Source organism: Pecten maximus, chromosome 9 (genome assembly GCF_902652985.1).
Source record: "Pecten maximus chromosome 9, xPecMax1.1, whole genome shotgun sequence".
Classification (NCBI taxonomy): Eukaryota; Metazoa; Mollusca; class Bivalvia; order Pectinida; family Pectinidae; genus Pecten; species Pecten maximus.
This window is the reverse complement of record NC_047023.1, coordinates 15,072,932-15,086,911: the sequence shown is the minus strand read 5'-3', so window position 1 is coordinate 15,086,911 and position 13,980 is coordinate 15,072,932. Positions and strand designations below refer to the sequence as shown.

At 35.6% G+C, this 13,980-nt stretch overlaps 2 protein-coding genes across 2 annotated transcripts in view; one reads left to right on the top strand and one right to left on the bottom strand.

The window, feature by feature from the left end:
* Window positions 1–575: 575 nt before the first annotated feature.
* LOC117333866 (cytosolic iron-sulfur assembly component 2A-like) lies at window positions 576–8,903 on the bottom strand. The gene is made up of 5 exons (XM_033893285.1): window positions 8,610–8,903; window positions 5,229–5,393; window positions 3,877–3,926; window positions 3,520–3,565; window positions 576–2,893 (listed from the first exon to the last, which is right to left on the bottom strand). Exons 1-5 carry the CDS (start codon window positions 8,743–8,745, stop codon window positions 2,796–2,798), a joined length of 495 nt encoding a protein of 164 aa, XP_033749176.1. The 5' UTR covers window positions 8,746–8,903; the 3' UTR covers window positions 576–2,795.
* Window positions 8,904–9,117: 214 nt separating this feature from the next.
* LOC117333865 (OTU domain-containing protein 7A-like) overlaps window positions 9,118–13,980 on the top strand; it is a 39,228-nt gene continuing 34,365 nt past the window's right edge. Inside the window, exons 1-2 of the mRNA XM_033893284.1 lie at window positions 9,118–9,215; window positions 13,688–13,942. Coding sequence (XP_033749175.1) covers window positions 13,864–13,942 — 79 coding nt within the window. The 5' untranslated portion in view covers window positions 9,118–9,215; window positions 13,688–13,863. The remainder of the gene's footprint in view (window positions 9,216–13,687; window positions 13,943–13,980) is intronic.

Sequence of the window (13,980 nt, the reverse complement as noted above, 5' to 3'; positions counted from 1 at the left end):
TACAAGGAGACACTATTTCAACATAAAATGAAGATTACTGTATCTTGTATCATAACATAAAGAGTAAACCAGGTAATTCAGCAAATTACAGTCCCCCACCGAATGTGAAATTATACATATGCAATGTTATATATATGCAAAGATGATGAATTTGTGTAGGAACCATTTCTACCCACTGAATGATTGTCAGTTCAAAATTATATTTGGTGATTTTAATGAAATCAGTAATATCACTAATTTTAATAGGGAATACTAGTATAACAGGAAGTTTAATATTGGTGAACCCAAGTAAGAAGATCCAGTGACAAGTAGTGCAGGAGATCAGGCCTAATTTTTTTTCTATGATGTAGGTCAAAGGTAAAAATATAGGTCAACATAACCTACTTTTGATGCATGCCACACCAGCTCACTTAGCTGAACCCATGTCCCAGGTATGAAGTTCCAGTAGTGAGTTGTGAGAAAGATGCAGCCCAGATAAACTTTTTCTTTGATGCAGGTCAAAGGTCAAAATGTAGGTCTGAGTGAGCCTGGACAAGATAAAGTGTGGAAGGGCAAAAGGAAAGACAGACACAATGCAAAACTATACACAAGTTTTTTATTATATTCCAAGGGAGATCATCCAGAAGTTACTTAAGGTACCAGACCTTCATCTTAAAATATTATGTCAACATCCATCTAAATTAAAGACAACGAAAACTACCTTATATTGCATTTAGATTCAACACGTCGGTAGACTTTTAAACAGTTCCAGTGTTTTACAATTTCAGAATATTACCAGTATTTTATACTACCTGTGTAAGTAGTTTTCTAATACAAAATTTTTGACAAGGTACTAGGCCAATACAGAACGGTATTACTAAGTGTATATTAGGCTATTGGCATAGTGTTACATTAAACTCTTAACAAGACGAAATGCATTGTACATGTATATTTTAACATGTTAATAAAACAATTTTCTGATGGTTGACTTTCTATCACATGCCATTTTTCAGTTCAGTTAGGTCATGACCTGAGCCATAACCAACAGCTAAAATCTAATAAGTGTAAACGAAAGTCAAGAATGAGCTTATAAAATCAGAGAAACATGTGACTTTGATAATACTTATATATGTAAAGGGATAGCTTATAGTTACAAATTTCATTCTCAAATTGTATGCTCCATGTAATAAGAGCTTGATGAGGTTTTATGAATGTTTTCTTAACCAAAACAATGGTCTCACTATTATCTGGGAACTTTAGACCAATAAAATTTAAAAAATTTTGTAACTTTTTAACCAGTGGTTGTATCAACCCAATTTTTGTGTCAATATAGCAAAAATACATTTCGATTGGTCAAACCTGACTTTTTCTGTCCCTCTCCACAAATGCCCATCATAAACAGATTTCTGAAACATATCTTGGCAAATGATTCACCTAGACATCAGCTGACCATTATGTGTTCACATGTAATCTTCACACTTTTGGTCGATCATGAGAAGATGCTATAATCAACCTAAAATGGATGTCATAGAATTATGACCTTAATTTGACTTCGGACCTTAATTTGACTTCTGACCTTAATCTGACTTCTGACCTTTACATAAGCTACTAAAAGAAAAGGTTTCCATTTCATTTCTCAGTCACTGTTATATACATAGAAAGGTCAAGCATTGTGTTCTCCTTCAAGTTAAATCTAGTAAAACATTTATAAACATAACAAATTTAATCACTTGCTGGGATCCTACATTTTAAGAGGATTTGGTAGTGTAAGTTAAAGCCCTTTATGGAGTCCAGGGAACTAAAATTTCCAGTTCAATACAATTACATGTGTATTTTAAATTATGATTTAAAAGATGAACACACATTCACTGTCATGATTTTCATATATATTCTACATACATGTACCTTAAACGATGATTAAAACTAGAATTTTGATAGAAATACACATTACAAATGGGAGACTGATGAGGAAAACTTTTCAAACATACTCTGATCCATAAATGTTCAGATTTAAAACCTTTTCACACATATTGCATATTTAAGCTCAGCTTACAAGGTATATATTCATACATCTTAGATGTTTTTATATTTAAAATTGTGTCTTGATCAGAGACCTTGATACAAGAGTCAGTCAAGAGTTCATCCAATATGGCAAAGCCAGAGATTTGTTTTCTTTTCATTCAGAAAATCTCCACACATATTCTATATTATATATACAATCACAGTGCTAAATACAGATACTGTTATGGCTACTGTTTAATATGATGGCTAAGAACAAGTTGCCTGTGTCTCATATATAAAGGTCTCTGGAACTATTTCAGCAAATGCAAGAGAAACTATTTGGTACAGAGAGAACAACTGCCTCATAAAACACCATAATTAATTATATATTATTTGCTTTTAACTTTTAATTAAAAACACATTTAAGTAGCTTGATTAATTATACCAGTACCCCTGATTTCTTGCATACAACTTTATACACATCCAACTTTAAATAATAAATTAAGTATTTCAGTTCAGGGACAAAGACATTTATAGACCTGTGATGTCTGTTAATCCATATCTCTTCCATTCAACAGTCCCTCAACATTTCCAAAACTCCTGTCCATACTGCAAAGATAATCATTTAAAAAAGGGCAAAATCAGCTTCCAGTTAATAGTGGAAATTGACCTGTTCAATATACATTACACCAGGTACAAGTGGAGATACAAGTTTTGTCATAGTCTAACAATTATCACAGTATGGCCGTAATTACACAGGGAAGGCTCCTTATCCTACGGTGTCTATGTGTCTACAGGGAGCTGTCAGTCCTCCATCAGTACTCCTCCTCCAGACACTTCTCCACCAGTTTACGAAGGTTCGGATTCTCCATGGCAGCTGCTATTCTCTCTTTGTCATTTATCTGTTTGTTTACTAAAACAAGATGAAATTATAAATAGAAAAAACATCATGTCATAGAGATTATATCTGTTTTATAAGCATTATCTGTTCAGTGAGAAAAAAAAACCCACTGTAATTCATGTTTTTTTGTAAATGCTACCCTACACCTTAACAGCTGCATGTTCATCAGTGACAACCCAATATAGGTCAACATGTCTTGAAGTTAATTTGTACATTTCTACAACCGAAACTTATCATAAAGGTTGTTATTTTCAAGGGGTTTAGTTTTTATATTTTTTCAAGAAAAGAATATAATTGATAAAATCAAATGCTTCAAATAAAAAAAAACAACCAAAATAACAAAAAAAACAACAACAAAAACACACACAAATTTGAACCATTGAAACATATAAATTGTACAACAGTCACAGTTCTTCCCCATCAACAATGAGGTGTCACATGTTGATCATGTACCTTAAAAAACAGCTGGCACCTGCAGCTTTTCTGACATCAGGAACACACTCAATATTAATTGATATCACAGTTTTCAAACTAGTCCTATGAGGATGAAGATATCGATATGCCAATCTTGTTTAGCAAAGCATTGATATGATAAAAACTCTTATTTATACAATAGTGTCTTTAGGACTTGTACTTACTCTCATCTGCTGTGGAATGTGTGCCTTTCTTTATGAAAATGTCCAACTAGAAATCAATGTACAAACTCAGTAAAAATGTAGATACACTTTAGAGGTATTTTTCAAATCTCTGTCAACAGAGAGATCAACGGTTCAAGTTTGTATACAAAAATGTAGAACTAGATATGGTGATATTTGCAGAAAGTATGGTACTGTATAATGAACAAGAAGCTCATTACTACATAAAGGTGGTTTTAGATACCATATCTCAAAGGCATAAATACATTCTTATAAATAGATGTACAGTATATGTATAATATTCAGTGTAGCAAAATGTAAAATGGAGCATGGTCTAGTGGTAAGGGAGCTAACTCTTACCTTGTATTTCTCTGTAAGTGATCGCTGTAGCTTTGACCTGATACACAAACCTACAAAAAGATACATATTTTGTCAATTGATAGATAAGTACAACACTTATAAAACCTAACATTATCTTGAAACAATACACCATTTAGTCTCACTTAAACTTTCACAGAAATTCCAGTAAATACATAAATACCTATTTAGGGGTTCCAATGACCAATAGTGAACCCTAGGGTATTACCTATAAGGGACACAGGGACTAATAGTGAACTCTAGGGTATTACCTATTAGGGGTGCCAGGGACCAATAGTGAACTCTAGCTAGGGTATTACCTATTAGGGGAACCAGGGACCAATAGTGAACTCTAGGGTATTACCTATTAGGGATACCAGGGAGCAATAGTGAACTCTAGGGTATTACCTATTAGGGGTGCCAGGGACCAATAGTGAACTCTAGGGTATTACCTATTAAGGGTGCCATGGACCAATAGTGAACTCTAGGGTATTACCTATTAGGGGTGCCAGGGACCAATAGTGAACTCTAGGGTATTACCTATTATGGGTGCTAGGGACTAATAGTAATAGTGAACTCTAGGGTATTACCTATTAGGGGTAACAGGGACCAATAGTGAACTCTAGCTAGGGTATTACCTATTAGGGGTGCCAGGGACCAATAGTGAACTCTGGGGTATTACCTATTAGGGGTGCCAGGGACCAATAGTGAACTCTAGCTAGGGTATTACCTATTAGGGGTGCCAGGGACCAATAGTGAACTCTAGGGTATTACCTATTAGGGGTGCTAGGGAACAGTGGGGAACTGTAGGGTATTACCTATTAGGGGTGCCAGGGACCAATAATGAACTCTGGGGTATTACCTATTAGGGGTACGAGGGACCAATAGTGAACTCTAGGGTATTACCTATTAGGGGTGCCAGGGACCAATAGTGAACTCTGGGGTATTACCTATTAGGGGTACGAGGGACCAATAGTGAACTCTAGGGTATTACCTATTAGGGGTGCCAGGGACCAATAGTGAACTCTAGCTAGGGTATTACCTATTAGGGGTGCCAGGGACCAATAGTGAACTCTAGGGTATTACCTATTAGGGGTGACAGGGACCAATAGTGAACTCTAGCTAGGGTATTACCTATTAGGGGTGCCAGGGACCAATAGTGAACTCTATGGTATTACCTATTAGGGGTGCCAGGGACCAATAGTGAACTCTAGGGTATTACCTATTAGGGGTACCAGGGACCAATAGTGAACTCTAGGGTATTACCTATTAGGGGTGACCAGGGACCAATAGTGAACTCTAGGGTATTACCTATTAGGGGAACCAGGGACCAATAGTGAACTCTAGGGTATTACCTATTAGGGGTGCCAGGGAACAGTGGGGAACTGTAGGGATGAATTCTATCCTGACAAAGAACTCTTCTTTTCCACATTTCTTCACAAAAACATCTTGTTCGTTAACCACATCCAAGTCTTCTAGATTGGATGGCTTCTCTGGATCCTCTATCCCACGGATAAGGTCTGCAATATATAAGATATCAAACACCCTTATAACCTTGACAATACAATATACAAATGTAGTCAATAAAATTTAAAGAGGCTTGCCCGCAGAGAGATCAGAAAAATTGGCTAATAGAAAAAGATTTTCTACACATGACAGATTGTTGGAATTGTTGAGTTTTTCATTTTATTTTCCTTATAAAACGCTGAAAAGTGATATTAAAACCTCATTTTTAAATATTACTTATTTAATCGCAACCCGCAATAAGTCTAATTTGATTGACACATCAAAGAAACAAGCAGGTGCACAGTGCCGCACAGTGATAACTTCAAAGGCAGCGGCGATTTACAAAGAAGATTTGCCGTTATATTCCATACATTTCCCTCTCAGGTTGAGTTTTAAAACGTCTTTTAAATACATATTCTGTAATTGTTTTCAAGAAATAAAGTCGGAAAGCCTCTAATTTTGTCACATAGAAACGTGTACTGAAGTTTATTTAGTGATCGGAGATGTGCCGTTTACCGGTCCGTCTGCGGGTAAGCCTCTTTAATCATTGAATGTGTCAAATATATTTATTGGTCCATTAGTGTAATCAAATCTGATCTTAACAATGATCTTAAATCATTTGTGATTTATTAGTTTTGATAAGAATTTTTCATAAGTACATATATATTCTATATTAGTATTAAGCATAAATTCTGATGATGGCTACCCTATAGCAGAAACTTATCAATATAAATGCTCTCCATTATATCAGACTATTGAATCAATCTTCATCTTTGGCTCACCATTTTTTAGCATCATACATTGTATGCAAAGGTATATGTATATGTATATGCTGTAATTTTAAATACATGTAGTCTCCAAAGGGTGAGCATATATTTTTAATGAATAGTGTGCATGTTTGACTCTTAACATTAAATGTTAGTCTCAAAGAGGAAGAAAATGTCTACATGTAAATCTACTTTGTGTACAATTATAAAGAAAAGGATTTAATTAAGAATTATTTGACTTTTTGAGATATTTCAGGCTCATTTTGCATTGATATATTAAAGACCAATTTTCCATCTGCCTTTTTATTTTGTCAGGGTTGTAAAATAAATCAAGATAATGCTGAGAGATCTTACCACAAACTATCATAATTAGCTCTTTACTAGTTCTATTAAGTTTTGATCATTTGTGGCATTGACATCCATGTAAATTATGGTAAATGAATCATGTAGTAATTAACATGTTAAAAAAATTAACTATTTGTATTTGAAATGTATACCTTTCTAATTGTGAGGTCATCAATAGAAATGTGTAAACTAGAGAGAAGAGGAATCTACAGGTATTTAGAAGCCACGTACTTCAAACTTATTTACAATATTATTTTTTTCAGATTCTTATAACCACATAATCTCTAGATCTGTCTCAACAGAACAACCTTTCAACTGTGTGACTATAAAAGACTGTAATTAACCATGTACAATCAAGCTCGAGTTCACTCATGTCTGCGCACCAACATTTAACATTTTGCTGGACAGATGTCTGCAACAGGCATCTGACTGATTGGTGGTTATAATTGGTTAGGCCAGAGGTAGCCCAAGTTTCCTCTGGCTTCGATCGACACAAGCCATGGTGTCAGGGCCAGAGGAAACTTGATTGGGCTAGGCCAGAGGAAACCTAGGCTAACACATCTGTACAAACTACATTGGAACTTACTCGCTCTCTTTTTATTAGGTTGGAATTACGAAAGTTGAAGCAGTCCCGGATTTCGACAAAAAACCCCCAAAAAACTGTTAAAAAAGTTGCTTCTAACAGAAATATATATAACATCACTAATACCAGAGACATATATACAGAGAGATTGGTAACTCTCTATTTGCCCTTGTGTTAACATAGTGGCCCCTGACCTTCCCACAATCCTTTGCGGTCGCTCGGTTCAGTCTTCACTTGACGCCATATTAGAGAAATCGTGAAAACCACACACATAATTATCGATAATTTCTATTTGAAATCATCACCAAGATCCAATTATGTGCTTTAATTTTATTAATATCAAAGTGCAGAAGTGTCATCAATATGAAATATATCACAATTTGCTGTCCAAGTGTTTGTATTTTGAGTATGAAAGTCAAGCACACCGCAGGAAAGATCGGCGGGAATCTCCAATTTTCGAAAAGTCCCTATGGGGTTTTCGAGAATACAGATAAATGACAACAATGTGCATGATAAACAAGACCATATTCCATAAGCATGATAGTTTTTGGTTAATGTGGTAACTTTTGTAGTGGCCTAGATAAAACGATGTGCTTTTTGTGTGCGTTTAAAATTGACAATGTTTTGGTCTGACGTAATGGCTGCTTAATTACAAACTTGGACATGTCGAATAGGACCTAATGGATTTTCGAAAATACGTATAAATGACAACAATGTGCATGATCAATAAGACTATATCCCATAAGTTTGATAGTTTTTGGTTAATGTGGTAACTTTTGTAGTGGCCTAAATAAAACGATGTGCTTTTTGTGTGCGTTTAAAATTGACGATGTTTTGGTCTGACGTAATGGCTGCTTAATTACAAACTTGGACATGTCGAATAGGACCCAATGGATTTTCGAAAATACGGATAAATGACAACAATGTGCATGATCAATAAGACTATATCCCATAAGTTTGATAGTTTTTGGTTAATGTGGTAACTTTTGTAGTGGCCAAAATAAAACGATGTGCTTTTTGTGTGTATTTAAAATGACGATGTTTTGGTCTGACGTAATGGCGGATTAACCAGAACATGTCGAATAAGTTCCAGTACATCGATACACACATGCGCAAAGCCTGATTTACCTGTGCTCGCATGTGTTTGATAGGGGACAGGGCGCTCTTGATAAGGGATATGCTTGAGTGGTCACGAATAAAGGGAGCCACCACTTGTACGGGGAAATAGCGATGTTACTTATCTCTCTATATATGTCTCTGCTAATACATGTTTCTGCTTCTAATAAGCAAAAGAATTAGTGTTTGGTTTGCAATCAGATATTTATATAGGGCGAGCTGCATAATAAAATACAAACTTGTCTCGCAGTCTCGACTTTCTGGGGGAAATCATTAAGGTTTTATGCAATTTATACAAAGGTAATTCAAGTTGGCATGCCTATATATTAAAATTATGAGAATTAGGCAATCTGCAGTGCAGATAACAACATATCATACACTAATCATTACTGACAGACAGTGTACCTAGTGAACCGTACCAAATATTAACTGCTGAAGCTGTTCACATTCTGTGTCGTCGATGTTCGTTGTTGTCTCTTTGGGATCCGATTGGCAACCATTGCCGGTTCCCTGGTTCGAATCTCCATTCGATGCTAACTTCTCCAAACCACTCATCCCTATTCATTTATCCATGTTATGATATAAAGTAAACATAAAAACGAATGTTACCATAGCTTCGATTCACTTACGACACTAAAAAAAATTCGAAGAAAACAGCCTTGCATTCATAACTTTGGTCAACATGGGGAAAGTTGAAAGGTCATTTTACAGCGGAAGTTAACATCTTCAACAGTTCTTTTTCAAATTGAAATAGATCGGAGTTAAGGAAACTGTTGGTATTCGGCGTATATTAATGTTGTGGTTTCATAAATAAATAACACATAATTATGCTACATTTATAGACCTATTTTGTCTCAAAATTCAACAAGACATATTAAACAGGTTTATCGAACGCACCTGTCATTTCCACGCATGTGCATTGTTCTACTTCCGTTTTGTCTCTAAAAATGATGAGGAGAGGACAATATCTTCGTTTGAAGGATACTGCAACTAAATGGGACATTTTTGATGTAACAGATTTAAAAGTAAGTATTTCATTGGTAAAATATTTCCCATAAAACGTGTAAAATGACGTCGACATTTTTCAGTTTGTCAACATTTCTCCTCTTTGCATGACTGGCATGAGTCATCGCCTGTGACTGGCTACAGGCGGTGTTGTTGTTTATCAAAACTTAATTGTGTTTGTCAGTGGGAAGTTAAGGCCATGTTTGGCTCAGTGCGAACCTCAAGTTAAACTTGGCACTGTTATCGTACTATCCGATCATATCAGAAAGGCGTTGTTTGCCTGGTGATGTATATTATTGTACCACTCAGAAATGAATAGACTTTGTAAGAGTTGCTGATGGTGATGTATAGTTGGCAGATACTAGAGTATATGCATGTAATGTCTGAGCCTCTGAGACATTGATAACCTTTGCCCTAAGCCTCTCATACCTGATACTCTGCCACGCTATTGAAGGTGAACAATGCAGAAAGTTGCATACAATTGTGGTAGTTGGTAAATATAAACACAGAAGAAATAATGTTAGCATATATTTGCACAAAAAATAAACCTTGCATGCATGTTTAACAACAGAAAATGTGTGTCGGGTAAAAGTTATCCATGCATATTGCAATTCTGTGGAAATGCGAAGAAATGCCCACTAGTACCTGGTTTGAGTGGAAGTTTTATTTTTTCTTGTTACAGTTGTATTTCTTTAAAAAAAAAAGATTTTTTTTTACATTACATAAAGATCCATTCACACAATCTCTTTCACACAGAGAATACTGAATATGGATGTGTACATTCATCATCATCATCATCATCATCATCATCATCATCATCATCATCATCATCATCAAATTCATTTCACGCAATAGGCAATCATCTTCAAGTTTTGTATGTTGATCCCCTTGGCTTAATTGTTTCAGGAACAATTTGAAAACTTGAATCGATAGAAATATCTTACAAAACCATTGCGCTGTCTGTGTGTGCAGAATTGAAATGTAAATTTGTTGTACCGTAATATAATAATCAGTATTGTTTTCCGTCTACATGTATCTTCAAGGATATATACAATTTCACTTTGAGATCTAGTATTGCAATTTATTGTAATGTGGTCAAGAGTAATTTTTATAGTTCAATTACTTCCTCTGTTCTGTTTAGGTATGAGATTACTCATTTTGTACATTTCACTGCATTACATGATAGAAAAATGTAGCTCGATGATATTTTGCTATGGCTATTTCATATAAGTAATCATTGTGGGGTGGATGGAAAATGGGTTGTTTGAGTCAACTATCTAATGCTTCACATTTGTTGTGAATTCTTCTAAAACATTCCTCTTATTCACCAATATTCTGCTTTTTTATATGGTATTTTTTTTTTTTTTTTTTTATAAATGACACAAGCATAATTTTATCCAGAAACAGAATGTCCATAAATAGTTGTTGGACTTTTTAAAATGCAAATTATTATTTTTTTAGTTATTTGTGCATGAAATCTGGATTGATAAACAAGTAAAGTAAAAAAAAAACAAAAAAAAAACTATCGCTTGCACAACATCAGGACCCTTCGCCTCTTAAAATCTCTAATTGAAATTTTTGGCAAAAAAAATAAATTTGCTCGCTCGCTCCCTTTTATTTTTCCAATTTCCCAAAGAACAACTTTTTTTCCACATATATTTTTGGGAAATGGGAGTTAACAATTATATGGGCATGATCATGCCATTTGCTCGTTTTTGTGCTATTATCAGTACCCAACATGCCATAATACGTGATTTTAAGTGAATTTTCCTGTTTTTACCTTTCACAAGATGAATCCATGCAAAATCTTCCATAAATATATATTGTCACATATGTATGGATGCTTGCAGAACTGACAAAAAAATAGTATTTTCTTTTGAATCATGGAAGTTAAATTTTTAAACAAGTTTATTTAACTTAGAAAAACAAATAAAGTTAACCCTATCCATTAATTATAAATGGCCAAATACTAATTTTTTCACCTTTTACCCTATCTCCATTGATTATTAATTGCTAAATACTAATTTTTTCACCTTTTGGTGTAGATTTAACTCTTTATGTAAAATGTTCTGCTATTTAACTTTTTGAAATATTTATATTAGAAGATCAAAAGAAAACAAGTTAATCTTTCTAAAACGGTCATAAAAATGGGAGGTGTGAATGCTTCCTTTTTTGTCCCATTATAATTTGTGTTATTTTTTACCATTTCTGGGGTCAGAAATCCAAAGTACTTATATTATGTTAAACTAGAAATGTAAAAAAAAAAAAAAAAATGAAAAATATATAATTTTCTATTTTTATGCAACAAAAATGAACTAGCTATGAGTATAAAAATGACCACACACTGATGATTAGAGTGGTCAATCTAGAGTTTAAAAAAGTGAAATTTGGACTTTTAATGAAGGACAAGAAATACACATTTTCAAAATGGCCGCCAAATTGATGATTTATTAAAATTCTTGTGAAAAAAGTTCCATAAACAGCAGATGTCTTGATTTTGACACATTTTTCAGATTCGCATTTGCTAACAATAATGACCATATTTTGTTAGCTGTTGCAAAAAACCCTTACACGTACACCAGATCAAAACGAGACTTGAACGTGATTGAAACCACAGAGGTAGTACATCCTTAATATTATACAATATGAATTGTGATGAAAGGGGATGAGTTTATGTTGTCATAATATGTACAGAATTTCCTTTTAGACACTGAATGTAATTAGACGATTAAGCTCATTGTTAAGGTGTTTCCTGCTTAAAGGGAATTAAAATTTTAGCTTGCTGATAACACATACATGTATACATATCAGTTTATTACAGCTCTACAGACTTTAAACCATTAGATGAATGCACAAAAGATGTTACACTTATTAGCTCACCTGGTCCGAAGGACCAAGGTGAGCTTATGCCATACCGTTGCGTCTGTCGTCCGTCGTCCGTCGTCCGTCCGTCCGTCCGTCCGTCCGTCGTCCGTCCGTCCGTCAACAATTGACTTCTTCTTCGTAACCACACATCTGAATTTGACCAAATTTGGTCAGAAGCATCCCTATGGGTAGGGGACTCAAAATTGTACAAATGATGGGGCTGACCCCCTGGGGGCCTCTGGGGCGGGGCCAAAAGGGGTCATTTTTGCGCTATTGATATAAACGACTTCTTCTCTGAAACCAAGCTATGGTTATCACTCATATTTGCCTGGAAGCATCACTATAGGGTGGGGATTCAAAATTGTACAAATGATGGGGCTGACCCCCCAGGGGCCTGAGGGGTGGGGCTGAATGTGGTCAATTTGGCTATATTGATATAAACGACTTCTTCTCTGAAACCGAGCAATGCCTGTCACTCATATTTGCCTGGTAGCATCACTATGGGGTTGGGATTCAAAATTGTACAAATGATGGGACTGACCCTCCAGGGGCCTGAGGGGCGGGGCCAAATGTTGTCAATCGGGCTATATTCATGTAATTTACTTCTTCTCTGGAACCAAACAATGGATATCTCTCATCTTTTACTGGTAGCATCACCTTGGGGTAGGAATTTGAAATTGTACAAATAACGGGGCTGACCCCCTGGGGTCTGAGGGGCGGGGCCAAAAGGGGTCAGTTTTACAGAATTGATATAAACGACTTCTGCTCTGAAACTAAGCGATGGATATCGCTCATATTTGCCTGGTAGCATCACTATGGGGTGGGGATTAAAAATTGTACAAATGATGGAGCTGACCCCCCAGAGTGCTTAAGGGCGGGGCCAAATGTTGTCAATTGGGCTATATTGATATTAGCGACTTCTTCTCTGAAACCAAGCAATGGATATTGCTGATATTTGCCTGGTAGCATCACTATTGGGTGGGCATTCAAAATTGTACAAATGGTGAGGCTGACCCCCCGGGGGCCTGAGGGGCGGGGCCAAGAGGGGTCAATTTGGCTGAATTGATATAAACAACTTCTTCTCTGAAACTAAGCAAGGGATATCGCTCATATTTGCCTGGTAGCATCCTTTTGGGTAGGGATTCAAAATTTTATAAAGGAAGGAACTGACCCCCCACTCCCCCCGGGGTGCAGAGGGCAGGGTCAAAAGAGGTCAATTGGTTTAAACAAATTCTTTTCTGAAACTAAGCAATGGATATCACTCACATTTGTGTGGTAGCATCCCTATGGGTTTGTGCCAAAAGTTAATTTTATTTCATGGATTAATGCATTTTTTGACATAAAATCCTCACGTACCCATATAAAATGCCTATGATATATTGACATAGCAATACCAGTGACAAATATACTTAATCATCATTCTTGTTTCATATCTCATGAAATCCAGGTGAGCGATACAGGCCCTCTGGGCCTCTTGTTAATTATAGGAGCACAAAAATAGTTCTGAAGGAAGATACACAACTTTTTGTGAACATTTCATTGTTTAAATGTATTTAACAGGTACTTTGATACATGTATTTCTTCTCATATTTGATTAACTCATGTTTTGTAAAATGTGTGTTTACAGGGAAGTGTTTGGGTCCTTGTGGATAGCTGTGTGTAAAATGATCAGACCATCACAATTTCACAAGAAAGTGTTACATCTTTGTTCAACACAACCAGCAATACCACCCTTACAACTAAAGATCTCATACAACCATACCTTGCGACCTTGGATCTCCAGTGAACTCATCACCCTGCATCATGGACCAGCAGCGTCTGCTTCATCAGTTCATACAGCGAACTGGACTCGAGTTAGAGGCTGCAGCCAGTATTCTTCGGAGTAAGTACATGTATATTATAAAAATTATGATAAAAGTA

Coding starts and splice junctions, on each gene's coding strand:
- LOC117333866 (XM_033893285.1), bottom strand. CDS start 8,745: ATGAGTGGTTTGGAGAAGTTAGCATCGAATGGAGATTCGAACCAGGGA. Junction 5,394..8,609: donor GCTTCAGCAGTTAATATTTG/GTACGGTTCACT, acceptor TATATATTGCAG/ACCTTATCCGTGGGATAGAG. Junction 2,894..3,519: donor ACATTCCACAGCAGATGAGA/GTAAGTACAAGT, acceptor ATCTTGTTTTAG/TAAACAAACAGATAAATGAC.